The sequence below is a fragment of the Eurosta solidaginis genome, chromosome 2 (assembly GCF_040869045.1).
Source record: "Eurosta solidaginis isolate ZX-2024a chromosome 2, ASM4086904v1, whole genome shotgun sequence".
Lineage (NCBI taxonomy): Eukaryota > Metazoa > Arthropoda > Insecta > Diptera > Tephritidae > Eurosta > Eurosta solidaginis.
The window spans coordinates 196083013-196095447 of record NC_090320.1 but is presented as its reverse complement, the minus strand read 5'-3'; the positions used below and the strand labels follow the sequence as shown (position 1 = coordinate 196095447).

The following is a 12435-nucleotide window of genomic DNA, read 5'->3' as shown; positions in this document are numbered from 1 at the left end:
TCTCCACTCATCGCTGAAGCTCCATAATAACCTTGGGAATAAAAATAAGGGCAATCTAAACCTACTTCCAAAAGATACGTTTTAATATTTTTTTCAAGATCTGAAGTAAAAGCCCCCCAGAAGTACAATCCTAGATCTGCCACTGGAGTGAACCATTAGAAAACTCTTATGCAAATATGTAGATGTACCCTCTACCTTGACAAAATTACATTTGCTTGTAGCTAACTGATTTGTAATGGTGATGGGGCCGAAACGTCAATGGTTTTTTAGCCAACTACGTTTTTAATTTCTTTTTTATACATTTACTTTAGGTAAGGTTGGGTTTAACTGGCTGGTCAATAAAGACCTCACATAGACTGAGAACTTTATTTTAACTTTAAATTTTACTTATAATTAGCTGATTAGAAGATCAATTATAATATTTTTCATTGCTATGATTAATAAGGATAATCAAAGCCAATAATATTTTTTTATTCGAATACAGTTTTATTAAGATAATAATTCGAATGAAAATGTATCCCAAGAACGCTAATCAAAATTAATTTATTCATGCATAAATTATCACCGAAATGCATTTTTTAAAAAGTTTATTTTTGAATAATTTTCCAACCGAAATTTTTGTATGAAGCAAGAAAAGAGTTTTGAAAGTTAACCATTGTACACTCCTACAAGTGCAAAATCTTTCATTCCTCCATTGCCATACCTATTTGTGAAATAATTGCTGAAAGGGAGAATGTCGCTAATAGCACTGCTCTACAAAATTAAACTTTTTGCATTACTCTGGATCACCATTATTATACTCAGTTGAGCAGAGCTCACAGAGTATATTAACTATGATTGGATAACGGTTGGTTGTACAGGTATAAAGGAATCGAGATAGATATAGACTTCCATATATCAAAATCATCAGTATCGAAAAAAAATTTCATTGAGCCATGTCTGTCCGTCCGTCCGTCCGTCTGTCCGTTAACACGATAACTTGAGTAAATTTTGAGGTATCTTGATGAAATTTGGTATGTAGATTCCTGGGCACTCATCTCAGATCGCTATTTAAAATGAACGATATCGGACTATAACCACGCCCACTTTTTCGATATCGAAAATTTCGAAAAACCAAAAAAATGGGATAATTCAGTGCTAAAGGCGGTTAAAGCGATGAAACTAGGTACATGGGTTGACGTTATGACGCAGAATAGAAAATTAGTAAGATGTTGGACAATGGACGTGGCACCGCCCACTTTTACAAGAAGGTAATTTAAAAGTTTTTCAAGCTATAATTTGGCAGTCGTTGAAGATATCATGATGAAATTTGGCAGGAACGTTACTACTATTACTATATATGTGCTACATAAAAATTAGCAAAATTGGATGAAGAACACGCCCATTTTCATTTAGTTTGTCTAGAATACTTTTAATGCCATAAGTCGAACAAAAATTTACCAATCCTTCTCAAATTTGGTAGAGGCATAGATTCTATGACGGTAACTGTTCTCTGTGAAAGTGGGCGAAATCGGTGGAAGCCACGCCCAGTTTTTATACACAGTCCCCCGTCTGTCCTTCCGCTCGGCCGTTAACACAATAACTTGAGCAAAAACCGACATATCTTTACTAAACTTAGCCCACGTACTTATCTGAACTCACTTTATCTTGGTATAAAAAATGGCCGAAATCCGACCATAACCACGCCCACTTTATCGATATCGAAAATTACGAAAAATGAAAAAAATGCCATAATTCTATACCAAATACGAAAAAAGGGATGAAACATGGTAATTGGATTGGTTTATTGACGCAAAATATAACTTTGGAAAAAACTTTGTAAAATGGGTGTGACACCTACCATATTAAGTAGAAAAAAATGAAAAAGTTCTGCAGGGGGAAATCAACAGCCCTTGGAATCTTGGCTGGAATACTGTTCGTGGTATTGCATATATAAATAAATTAGCAGTACCCGACAGATGATTTTCTGGATCACCCTGGTCCACATTTTGGTCGATATCGCGAAAACTCCTTCACATATACATCTAAGGGTCACTCGCTTTTAAAACCCTCATTAATACCTTTAATTTGATATCCATATCGTACAAACACATTATAGAGTCACCCCTGGTCCACCTTTATGGCGATATCTGGAAAAGGCGTTCACCTATAGAACTAAGGCCCATTCCCTTTTAAAATACTCACTACCACCTTTCATTTGATTCCCATATCGTACAAACACATTCTAGAGTCACCCCTGGCTCGCCTTTATGGCGATATCTCGAAAAGGCGTTCACCTATAGAACTAAGGCCCATTCCCTTTTAAAATACTCATTACCACCTTTCATTTGATACCCATATCGTACAAACACATTCTAGAGTCACCCCTGGCTCACCTTAATGCCGATATCTCGAAAAGGCGTCCACATATAGAACTAAGGCCCATTCCCTTTTAAAATACTCATTACCACCTTTCATTTGATACCCATATCGTACAAACACATTCTAGAGTCACCCCTGGCTCACCTTAATGCCGATATCTCGAAAAGGCATCCACATATAGAACTAAGGCCCACTCCCTTTTAAAATACTCATTAACACCATTCACTTCATACCCATATCGTACAAACACATTCTGGAGTCACCCCTGGCTCACCTTTATGGCGATATCTGAAAAAGGCGTTCACCTATAGAACTAAGGCCCATTCCCTTTTAAAATACTCACTACCACCTTTCATTTGATTCCCATATCGTACAAACACATTCTAGAGTCACTCCTGGCTCGCCTTTATGGCGATATCTCGAAAAGGCGTTCACCTATAGAACTAAGGCCCATTCCCTTTTAAAATACTCATTACCGCCTTTCATTTGATACCCATATCGTACAAACACATTCTAGAGTCACCCCTGGCTCACCTTAATGGCGATATTTCGAAAAGGCGTTTACCTATAGAACTAAGGCCCATTCCCTTTTAAAATACTCATTACCACCTTTCATTTGATACCCATATCGTAAAAACACATTCTAGAGTCACCCCTGGCTCACCTTTATGGCGATATCTCGAAAAGGCGTTCACCTATAGAACTAAGGCCCATTCCCTTTTAAAATACTCATTAGGGTAAACCCGGGTGATATGACGCGATTTTTTTCTTTTTGCAACATCTTCCAAATAAAACAAAATTTTGTTACAAAGGTTAGATTAGAATTCAATTTATTAAATTAACTTATATATTTTGTTTCAAAACAATAAAAAAATAAAAAAATTCATTGCATAAAATGCGTCGCAAAAATGTATTACGACTTCGCCATTTCACCCGGAGACCCAGGTGAAATGGTGCACCCTATCGGGTGAAATGGCATACTACTTTTTTTTTTTAAATATCATTTCCACATTTGTTGCAGGTATTGATGTAAGAGGTGCAACTATCGTGCGACCATTTTTTGCAGATCACACACTGCACCCAGTCATCTTTTTTAGAGGTTACATTGTAATCCTCACCACAACCACCGCATAAATTATCTTCAAACTCTTCTAATCCATCAAACTCGTCATCAAAAGGCACGTTTTGCTTTTCCTCTGATGAGCTGGACAAATCCAGGACTTTCTTTTTGTTCTTTGGTTTAGGCATGGGCTTAGTTTGTTTATTATTGGTTTTTTGCTGACGTTTTAGAGATTTGAGCACTTGCTGTGATCTGTTCTCTGGCGTTGTAAGCACCCGTGCGCGGGAATTTCCATCTCAATTTCTTCGCTCATTTCTATAAAAGCATATTCTGGAATTATAGTTGGATTAAAAGGCCAAATACCCGTCGCCTCGAATCCCGACATACCATTTTTCGACACTGCAGAATTCTCCCAAGCCTCTGAGAGTAAATTTCCGAATTCATATCGTCCAATTTTGCGATGTGGATTATTGCGAATAAATAAATTACACGCAACGTAATAGTATGACTTGAATGCTTTGAAAAACGATCTATCCAAAGGTTGAAGGAATTGGGTCGTATGAGGTGGCAAACAAAAAATAATTATATCATTTTCCGCTGCGCAATCCAGCATCTCGACATTTGTACAATGGGAGGAATGCCCATCAAGTATAAGAAGTACTTTGCCCTCTGGTTTTCTTGGTAGGAAATGGTCTTTAAGCCAAAGAAAGAAGATATCTTTGTTAACGTAAGCTGTCTTTTCACCCATGAATAATTTTGAACCAGGTGGCATTCTATCGATCCATTCTGGTTTCATTCGCTTTCCTTTAAACACACATGTTGGTGGCAAAAAGGTACCCTCAGCATTGCAACAAGCTATAACTGTTATTGTCTCACCCTGGTCTATTATTTAACTGGCAACCGGTCTCATCGACGTTCAAAATTTGAAGTGGTTTGCCCATAAGTTCATTTTCAGTCATAATAGTTTCAAGAAGAGCAAAGTATTTGTTCACTTCTTCACGGTTCATGCTGGTCGCTCGAGCTTGCGAAACACCTTCAGATTTTCGAATCGAAAGGTCTTTGTTTCGCTGCAAAAACCGTTGCAACCATTCGTCGCCGGCTCTCTTGGCTGTCTTGTTAAAGCGGTGCTGAACACCAAGTCTTTCAGCAATGTCATATGCCATTTCGCGAACCATCTTCCGTGTTGGAGCGAACCCATGGCCTTACATTTTTTTAATATTTGAAACCATTTTCCGCTCGATTTCGTCTCCCAAAAAAATAGGTCCACCCAATGTTTTTTTGGTCCAAGTCCCAGATTTCAGGTACCGCCTTATGGTTGAAGAAGGGATCTTATATTCTTTTGCAGCCACATAGATAGAATTTTTTTTTTTATTGCATCAATCGCATCTCTTAACTTTTTATTGGACCACGAAGCCCTGGCAGAGTTATCTTTTCGTATGTAAATATTGGGCATTTCTACTGGCATAAAATATAAAAATCTAATTAGAGTATATACCTGTATTTTCTTTCGAAATATATGAAAGGTAAGTAAACCGGGTGATATGGCATATGAAAAATGTATGCCATATCACCCGGAAAAAATTGCACCATTTCGCCCGCTTCGGTAAAATTAACTATCAACACTGGCAAAACCTAAACTTCCTGGAATTCTTCACAATTTGCACACGCGGTTTTTCTTTTAAGTTTTGCTTACCTTTTTTATGTAGATGAAATATACGTAGGTTAAAAACTTACCGAATAATTCAGCTTTGAATAAATGATATATCAATTAAGAAAGTCACTTATGCTGTACTTTTTTTCTTAAAATTTTTTTACCAAAATTTTTCGCGTGCACCAACAAGAGGACGTTGCCCCTTCGCGTTATTTCACAAGACTCAATCGTTTTTCTTTAAATGACGTTACTGAACGAGTTAGAAATTAGATTTCTTGATGGTATGCCATATCACCCGGATAGCCATTTCACCCGGGTTTACCCTACCACCTTTCATTTGATACCCATATCGTACAAACAAATTCTAGAGTCACCCCTGGCTCACCTTTATGGCGATATCTCGAAAAGGCGTTCACCTATAGAACTAAGGCCCATTCCCTTTGAAAATACTCATTACCACCTTTCATTTGATACCCATATCGTACAAACACATTCTAGAGTCACCCCTGGCTCACCTTAATGGCGATATCTCGAAAAGGCGTCCACATATAGAACTAAGGCCCACTCCCTTTTAAAATACTCATTAACACCATTCATTTCATACCCATATCGTACAAACACATTCTAGAGTCACCCCTGGCTCACCTTTATGGCGATATCTCGAAAAGGCGTTCACCTATAGAACTAAGGCCCATTCCCTTTTAAAATACTCATTACCACTTTTCATTTGATACCCATATCGTACAAACACATTCTAGAGTCACCCCTGGCTCACCTTAATGGCGATATCTCGAAAAGGCGTTCACCTATAGAACTAAGACCCACTCCCTTTTAAAATACTCATTAACACCATTCATTTCATACCCATATCGGACAAACACATTCTAGAGTCACCCCTGGCTCACCTTTATGGCGATATCTCGAAAAGGCGTTCACCTATAGAACTAAGGCCCATTCCCTTTTAAAATACTCATTACCACCTTTCATTTGATACCCATATCGTACAAACACATTCTAGAGTCACCCCTGGCTCACCTTAATGGCGATATCTCGAAAAGGCGTCCACATATAGAACTAAGGCCCACTCCCTTTTAAAATACTCATTAACACCATTCATTTCATACCCATATCGTACAAACACATTCTAGAGTCACCCCTGGCTCACCTTTATGGCGATATCTCGAAAAGGCGTTCACCTATAGAACTAAGGCCCATTCCCTTTTAAAATACTCATTACCACCTTTCATTTGATACCCATATCGTACAAACACATTCTAGAGTCACCCCTGGCTCACCTTAATGGCGATATCTCGAAAAGGCGTCCACATATAGAACTAAGGCCCACTCCCTTTTAAAATACTCATTAACACCATTCATTTCATACCCATATCGTACAAACACATTCTAGAGTCACCCCTGGCTCACCTTTATGGCGATATCTCGAAAAGGCGTTCACCTATAGAACTAAGGCCCATTCCCTTTTAAAATACTCATTACCACTTTTCATTTGATACCCGTATCGTACAAACACATTCTAGAGTCACCCCTGGCTCACCTTAATGGCGATATCTCGAAAAGGCGTTCACCTATAGAACTAAGACCCACTCCCTTTTAAAATACTCATTAACACCATTCATTTCATACCCATATCGTACAAACACATTCTAGAGTCACCCCTGGCTCACCTTTATGGCGATATCTCGAAAAGGCGTTCACCTATAGAACTAAGGCCCATTCCCTTTTAAAATACTCATTACCACCTTTCATTTGATACCCATATCGTACAAACACATTCTAGAGTCATCCCTGGCTCACCTTTATGGCGATATCTCGAAAAGACGTTCACCTATAGAACTAAGGCCCATTCCCTTTTAAAATACTCATTACCACCTTTCATTTGATACCCATATCGTACAAACACATTCTAGAGTCACCCCTGGCTCACGTTAATGGCGATATCTCGAAAAGGCGTCCACCTATAGAACTAAGGATCACTCCCTTTTAAAATACTCATTAACACCTTTCATTTGATACCCATATCGTACAAGCACATTCTAGAGTCACCCCTGGCCCACCTTTATGGCGATATCTCGAAAATGCGTCCACCTATAGAACTAAGGATCCCTCCCTTTCAAAATACTCATCAACACCTTTCATTTGATACCCATATCGTACAAGCACATTCTAGAGTCACCCCTGTTCCACTTTTATGGCGATATCTCGAAAAGGCGTTCACCTATAGAACTAAGGCGCATTCCCTTTTAAAATACTCATTACCACCTTTCATTTGATACCCATATCGTACAAACAAATTCTAGAGTCAGCCCTGGTCCACCTTTATGGCGATATCCCTAAATGGCGTCCATCCATAGAAATATGGCCTACTCTCTCTTAAAATACTCTTTAATACCTTCCATTTGATACACATGTCAGACAACCACATTCCAGGGTTACCCTAGGTTCATTTTCCTACATGGTGATCTTCCCTTATTTTGTCTCCATAGCTCTCAACTGAGTATGCAATGTTCGGTTACATCCGAACTTAGCCTTCCTTGCTTGTTTTTATTTGCTATAGTCCCCTAATTATAAAATAGGTCGAAATTTAAAATTCTATGGATACGTTTTTTTTTTTTCTACAATTTGCCTTTTTTGAAAAGGGAGATCCATTGATTTTATCATATCTCTGGAACGGGTTGTCCGATTTTGTTGGAGAAAACAACATATAATAGCAAATGAAATTACCTTAAAAAATTGTTTAAATACCATTTTTTTAAATAATTATTGGTTTCAGAGTTATTTGCATCGCATTATAAAAAAATCGATATTTTTTTTCTTTAATTCGTAAAAAATCGAAAGATACAAAAACTTACAACTTTTATTAGATCATCGTAAAGCTGTGAACATTCCAAATAAGGCAAGCTTTATTTCATGGAAATCAATGGATAAACCGTAATATTATTAACAATTAAGTGAATGAAGGGAAAATACGTATTTTTAATATTTTTGTTTATTTAGCTATTTAAGATACCTTTATTAAAGAAATTCTACAAAATTTAGTGCTTGAAATATTTAAAAATATCGGCTCAAATTCTCAACTTCTGTTTTAAAATAATCCTTATATGAATTTTGTAGTGAAATAGTAAAATTTCTCCGCCCTTTTGCTGTAGTGTAAAGACCACCACATACATAACAAAATATATTCGAGTAATTTTTGCAGACAAGTTTTCTATTGTTATTATTCATTTTTTTTTTAAATTGACTAACCAATAAATAGTTTTTTGCTGTTGTTGACAACTTGACTTTTCGCGATCAGGAATGCTAGTTAAATAACATTGAACGAACTAAATAAATTACTTTAAATAGTCGTAGGCCACTTCGATTTTCAAAAGTATGTATCTTTTTTATACTCAGCTAAGCAGAGCTCACAGAGTTCGCATAGCGGTAATCTGTAACGGCATAAACTAATCGAGATAGATACAGACTTCTATATATCAAAATGATCTGGGTGAAAAAAGAAATTCATTTAGCCATGTCCGCCCGTCCGTCCGTCCGTCTGTCCATCCGCCTGTAAATACGATAACTTGAGTAAATTTTGAGGTATCTTGATGAAATTTGGTACGTAGGTTCCTGGGCACTCATCTCAGATCGGTGTTTAAAATGAACGAAATCGGACTACAACCACGCACCCTTTTTCGATATCGAAAATTTCGAAAAACAGAAAAAGTGCGATAATTCATTACCAAAGACGGATAAAGCAATGAAACTTGGTAGGTGCGTTGACCTTATGACGCAAAATAGAAAATTAGAAAAATTTTGGACAATGGGCGTGGCACCGCCCACTTAAAAAAAAGGTAATTTAAAAGTTTTGCAAGCTGTAATTTAGCAGTCGTTGAAGATATCATGATGAAATTTGGTACGCACGTTACTCCTATTACTATATGTGCGCTAAATAAAAATTAGCGAAATCGGATGACGAACACGCCCACTTTTAAAAAAAAAATTTTTTTAAGTCAAATTTTAACAAAAAATTTAATATCTTTACAGTATAAAAGTAAATTATGTCAACATTCGATTCCAGTAATGATATGGTGCAACAAAATACAAAGATAAAAGAAAATTTCAAAATGGGCGTAACTCCGCCCTTTTTCATTTAATTCTTCTAGAATACTTTTAATGCCATAAGTCGAACAAAAATTTTACCAATCCTTGTGAAAGTTGGTAGAGACATAGATTCTACGACGGTCACTGTTTTCTGTGAAAATTGGCGAAATCGGTTGAAGCCATGCCCAGTTTTTATACACAGTCGACCGTCTGTCCTTCCGCTCGGTCTTTAACACGATAACTTGCGCAAAAAACGATATATCTTAACTAAACTTAGTTCACGTACTTATCTGAACTCACTATATTTTGGTATAAAATATGGCCGAAATCCGAATATGAACACGCCCACTTTTCCGATATCGAAAATTACGAAAAATGCCATAATTCTGTACCAAATATGAAAAAAGAGATGAAACATGGTAATTGGATTGGTTTATTGAGGCAAAATATAACTTTAGAAAAAACTTTGTAAAACGGGTGTGAAAGCTACCATATTAAGTAGAAGAAAATGAAAAAGCTTTGCAGGGCGAAATCAAAAGCCCTTGGAATCTTGGCAGGAATACTGTTCGTGGTATGACATATATAAGTAAATTAGCGGTACCCGACAGAAGATGTTCTGGGTCACCCTGGCCCACATTTTGGTCGATATCTCGAAAATGCCTTCACATATACAACTAAGGGCTACTCCCTTTTAAAACCCTCATTAATACTTTTAATTTGATACCCATATCATAGAAACACATTCTAGAGTCAGCCCTGGTCCACCCTTATTGCGATATCTCGAAAAGGCGTCCACCTACAGAACTAAGGCCCGCTACGTTTTAAATAATAATTAACACCTTTCATTTGATACACATGTCATACAAACACATTCCAGGGTTACCCTAGGTTCATTTTGCTAAATGGTGGTTTTCCCTTATTTTGTCTCCAAAGCTCTTAGCTGAGTATGTAATGTTCGGTTACATCCGAACTTAGCCTTCCTTACTTGTTTTTCGTTAAGTTTGTCACAATCGTGGACAATATAACATACAGGGCAGGCATTTAATGAGTCTTTACATTTTTTAACCACTACCTGCGAAAGGGTTTGGAAAAAAGGGGTTTTCAAAAAAAAACTTCATACGCTATGGGAAATGGCCTGTGCAGGCTGGGATGTTCAGTAGGTAGGTATACCAGTTTCTATGACGAAGTGAAAATTTGATTTTTTTGTTTTTATGACTAATGCATTCTAAGAACATCGCAAGAAATGCCTCAAGGAAAAATTTGTATATATTTGATAACAAATACATATATATGACCATACTTCTTACATAAATTTTCCATACAGTATGAGACATTTTTTTTATGATCTGCGTTTTGCCTTAAGAAAAATTGATGGGTAAAAATTTCTTGAGTATCATTATGGAGTTTTCTCGTTTCTGGCGATTCCCGTAGTAAGCTTTAAAAAGACAAAGTTGCGCAAAATGTCATATCTAAATAATTTGTTTGTCAAAAACAATAATAGGCTTGATATGCAAAATTTTCGCTAAATTGGGTATTTTCACCTTATTGTTAATAAAATCAACATTTAGTCATGTATTTTCACGAAATAAGGTTTCAATTATTTATAATGTTTGCAGTTTTAAAACCGTGAAATAAAAATGGTAAGTTTTTAAAACCTTCGATTTTTATGAATTTTTGAAAAATGTTCGATTTTGCAAAAAAAAAATTTGTTTTCATTTTTATGTGAATAACTCCGCAACCGTCGATCATATAAAAAAATTTTCTTATCAAGACTTGAAGAAAGTTTTGCGGTGAATCCTGAATACTGGTGTTTCTATCAACGAATTTGGATAAGTAATTTCCAAGATATGATAAAATAAATGGAAAGACCTCTGTGAAAATTCGTGATTTTAGAACAAAAAAAAAAAACCGTATCCATAGAATTTTAAATTTTGGGTGTTTTTGTACTTAGGGGGCCATAATACATTGAAATTAAATAGTTAGACTTCAAAGTAATTTCTCTTGTTGACTAGTGTATTCAGAGAATGGAAGAAGGCTTTGTTTTTTGCTCGCGGGTAATAAAATAAAGTGTCAAGAATTGCTCAGTTGTGTGTTTTAAAAAACAAAATTGAGCAATTTATTTAAACAATGGGTTAGTGATTTTATAGGTCATCCAGGCTGTTTGCTATTGTGAACGTTTTTTTTCAAACATGTGCCACTTGTTTGAATTCAGAACTATGTTAACTAAAATAAGAACAAGTGTTTCTTTTTGTGTTTATTTAATATTCGAATATCGAACAAAATAATTTATTCGGCACTCGAATAAAATTTCGTTTAATAAAGGAACGTATCTGTCTATTCTTCGAAAAAATGTTGCCCATTTCTGATCAGTAATGATTGATCTCTATATTTTATCTTTCCATTTCAGCATGAAAATCGGTATCATGAAGATGTTTTCGGTATCACCTTACACACAGGAGAAACGCTTAATAAATCCACAATTCGTCGTGCTGCACGACCGTTGACTGGATCGTAATCAGCTTTAAGCACAGCGATGAAATATACATTAAGGCCGTCATTCCAACTGATTGCCAGCTCCTGTTCTTGCCCACACGATTACACTGCCAACAACCAAAAATGTGCAAAAGAGAATATAAAGAGAATGTGAATGAAATAAGTGTCGTTTTTTCCAAAGTAGTATAGATATACTAATTGAGCGATTTTCTTTTCACAAAAATATTTACTAAATAATTCCATTTTAAGTTGTGTCCTGATATTATAAAAATTGTCCGTAAACTTCTGCAATAACAAAAGTGTGGCTTATAGTTGTTATGTTAACTGTGCTCTTCATTTTATCCAATCTGCAAAATAGACGTAATTGTAACCTTACCTACCTGAAGAATAATAAGTAATGCATTTTGTTTACTCTTTTTAGTTAATTACTAATAAAAAATTGTGTCCTAAATATAAACGGTATTCACCACTTATTAATATCCTACAAGTGTAAGAATCTTGATCACTAGTAGTGGAAACTTTTGTAAAAGCTTTAGCTGCACATATCTACGGAACATTACTCTATATCAGCTGCCATTTCGAAAACGCCCTATCTGAGAATATTTCTGAAAAACCTTATTTCAGAATTTGTTTCATAAACGTTCTATCTCCTAATTCAGTTAAAGAACTCCCCAAGGCTCATTTCATTGGGGTTTTTGACAGGACACTGTCCAATGGGAGTCCATGTGATACGTCCGTTACGACATACCGGAAACCCCATCCTACCTTT

General features: G+C 36.1%; 1 protein-coding gene across 1 annotated transcript in view; it reads left to right on the top strand.

Moving 5' to 3' along the window:
* Nucleotides 1–12110, top strand: part of LOC137240469 (nitric oxide synthase-like) — a 91241-nt gene extending 79131 nt beyond the window's left edge. The window contains exon 17 of the mRNA XM_067766782.1: nucleotides 11581–12110. Within this exon, the coding sequence (XP_067622883.1) occupies nucleotides 11581–11688 (108 nt within the window). The 3' untranslated portion in view covers nucleotides 11689–12110. The remainder of the gene's footprint in view (nucleotides 1–11580) is intronic.
* Nucleotides 12111–12435: the final 325 nt, after the last annotated feature.